Source organism: Pygoscelis adeliae, unplaced genomic scaffold, assembly GCF_000699105.1.
Source record: "Pygoscelis adeliae isolate BGI_AS28 unplaced genomic scaffold, ASM69910v1 Scaffold153, whole genome shotgun sequence".
In the NCBI taxonomy this organism is placed as follows: domain Eukaryota; kingdom Metazoa; phylum Chordata; class Aves; order Sphenisciformes; family Spheniscidae; genus Pygoscelis; species Pygoscelis adeliae.
The window spans coordinates 408923-410343 of record NW_008824408.1 but is presented as its reverse complement, the minus strand read 5'-3'; the positions used below and the strand labels follow the sequence as shown (position 1 = coordinate 410343).

Below are 1421 nucleotides of genomic sequence, written 5' to 3'. Positions count from 1 at the left end.
GGGGGGAGGGAGGGAGACGCTGCCGGGCCAGCACCCTGGTGCGGTGCGGGCAGGGGGAGCGCAGCGCGGGTCGCTGGTGCGCTCTGGCGGCTGCAAGCCACCACTGCCAGCCCTGCTGCTGCTGCTGCTGCTGCTGCTGCTGCCAGGCAGAGAAGATGCCAAGGGACAGCCCACCAGGTGAGCTGAATGCTGGCAGCGAAGACAACTCAGCGCTCGTTAGTTGATAATCTGAAAAGGAAGGAGCCCTTCAGTCATTTCAATGTCAAACCTACTTCAACAGAGCCCTGAGCACTGCAAGAAGATGGAGACCCACTCAAGAGACACAAAACAGCCACGACTTATAGAATATCAGCTATTGCTGCAAGTTGCACAGCGATGCTGGCCATAGAACACGTCTCTTAGAATCGTAGAATCATAGACTGGTTTGGGTGGGAAGGGACCTTTAACGGTCAGTCCAACCCCCCTGCCACGATGCCAGGGACATCTTCAACTCGATCAGGTCGCTCAGAGCCCCGTCCAACCCGACCCGGAATGTGTCCAGGGATGGGGCATCCACCACCTCTCTAGGCAACCTGGGCCAGTGCTTCACCACCCTCAGCGTAAAAAATTTCTTCCTTGTATCTAGTCTAAATCTCCCCCACTTTAGTTTAAAACCATTCCCCCTTGTCCTGTCACAACAGGCCCTGCAAAAAAGTTTGCTGCCATCTTTTTTGCCTCCTCAGGGATCTGCTTGGTAGAGTGCCATGGGACAAAGCCCTGGAAGGAAGAGGGGCCCAAGAAAGCTGGGTAGTATTCAAGGATCACCTCCTCCGAGCTCAGGAGCGATGCATCCCAACAAAGAGGAAGTCAGGCCAAAACTCCAGGAGGCCTGCATGGACGAACAAGGAGCTCCTGGACAACCTCCAACACAAAAAGGAAGCCTACAGAGGGTGGAAGCAAGGACAGGTAGCCTGGGAGGAATACAGAGAAATTGTCCGAGCAGCCAGGGATCAGGTTAGGAAAGCTAAAGCCCTGATAGAATTAAATCTGGCCAGGGACATCAAGGGCCATGAGAAAAGATTCTATAGGTACATCAGGGATAAAAGGAAGATGAGGGAAAATGTGGGCCCTGTCCGGAATGAAATGGGAGACTTGGTTGCCCAGGATATGGAGAAGGCGGAGGTACTCAATGACTTTTTTGCCTCAGTCTTCACCAGCAAGTACTCAAGCCACACCACCCAAGTCAAAGAAGGCAATGGCAGGGACTGGGAGAATGAAGAACCGCCCACTGTGGGAGAAGCTCAGGTTCGAGACCATCTAAGGCACCTGAAGGTGCACAAGTCCATGGGACCCAATGATATGCATGCGCGGGTCCTGAGGGAACTGGCAGATGAAGTTGCTAAGCCACTATCCATTGTATTTGAGAAGTCGTGGCAGTCTGG

At 53.7% G+C, this 1421-nt stretch overlaps 1 protein-coding gene across 1 annotated transcript in view; it reads right to left on the bottom strand.

The window, feature by feature from the left end:
* MEF2D (myocyte enhancer factor 2D) overlaps positions 1-1421 on the bottom strand; it is a gene marked incomplete at its 3' end in the record, with an annotated part of 32551 nt that overhangs the window by 1802 nt on the left and 29328 nt on the right. The window contains exon 9 of the mRNA XM_009320487.1: positions 104-228. Coding sequence (XP_009318762.1) covers positions 104-228 — 125 coding nt within the window. The remainder of the gene's footprint in view (positions 1-103; positions 229-1421) is intronic.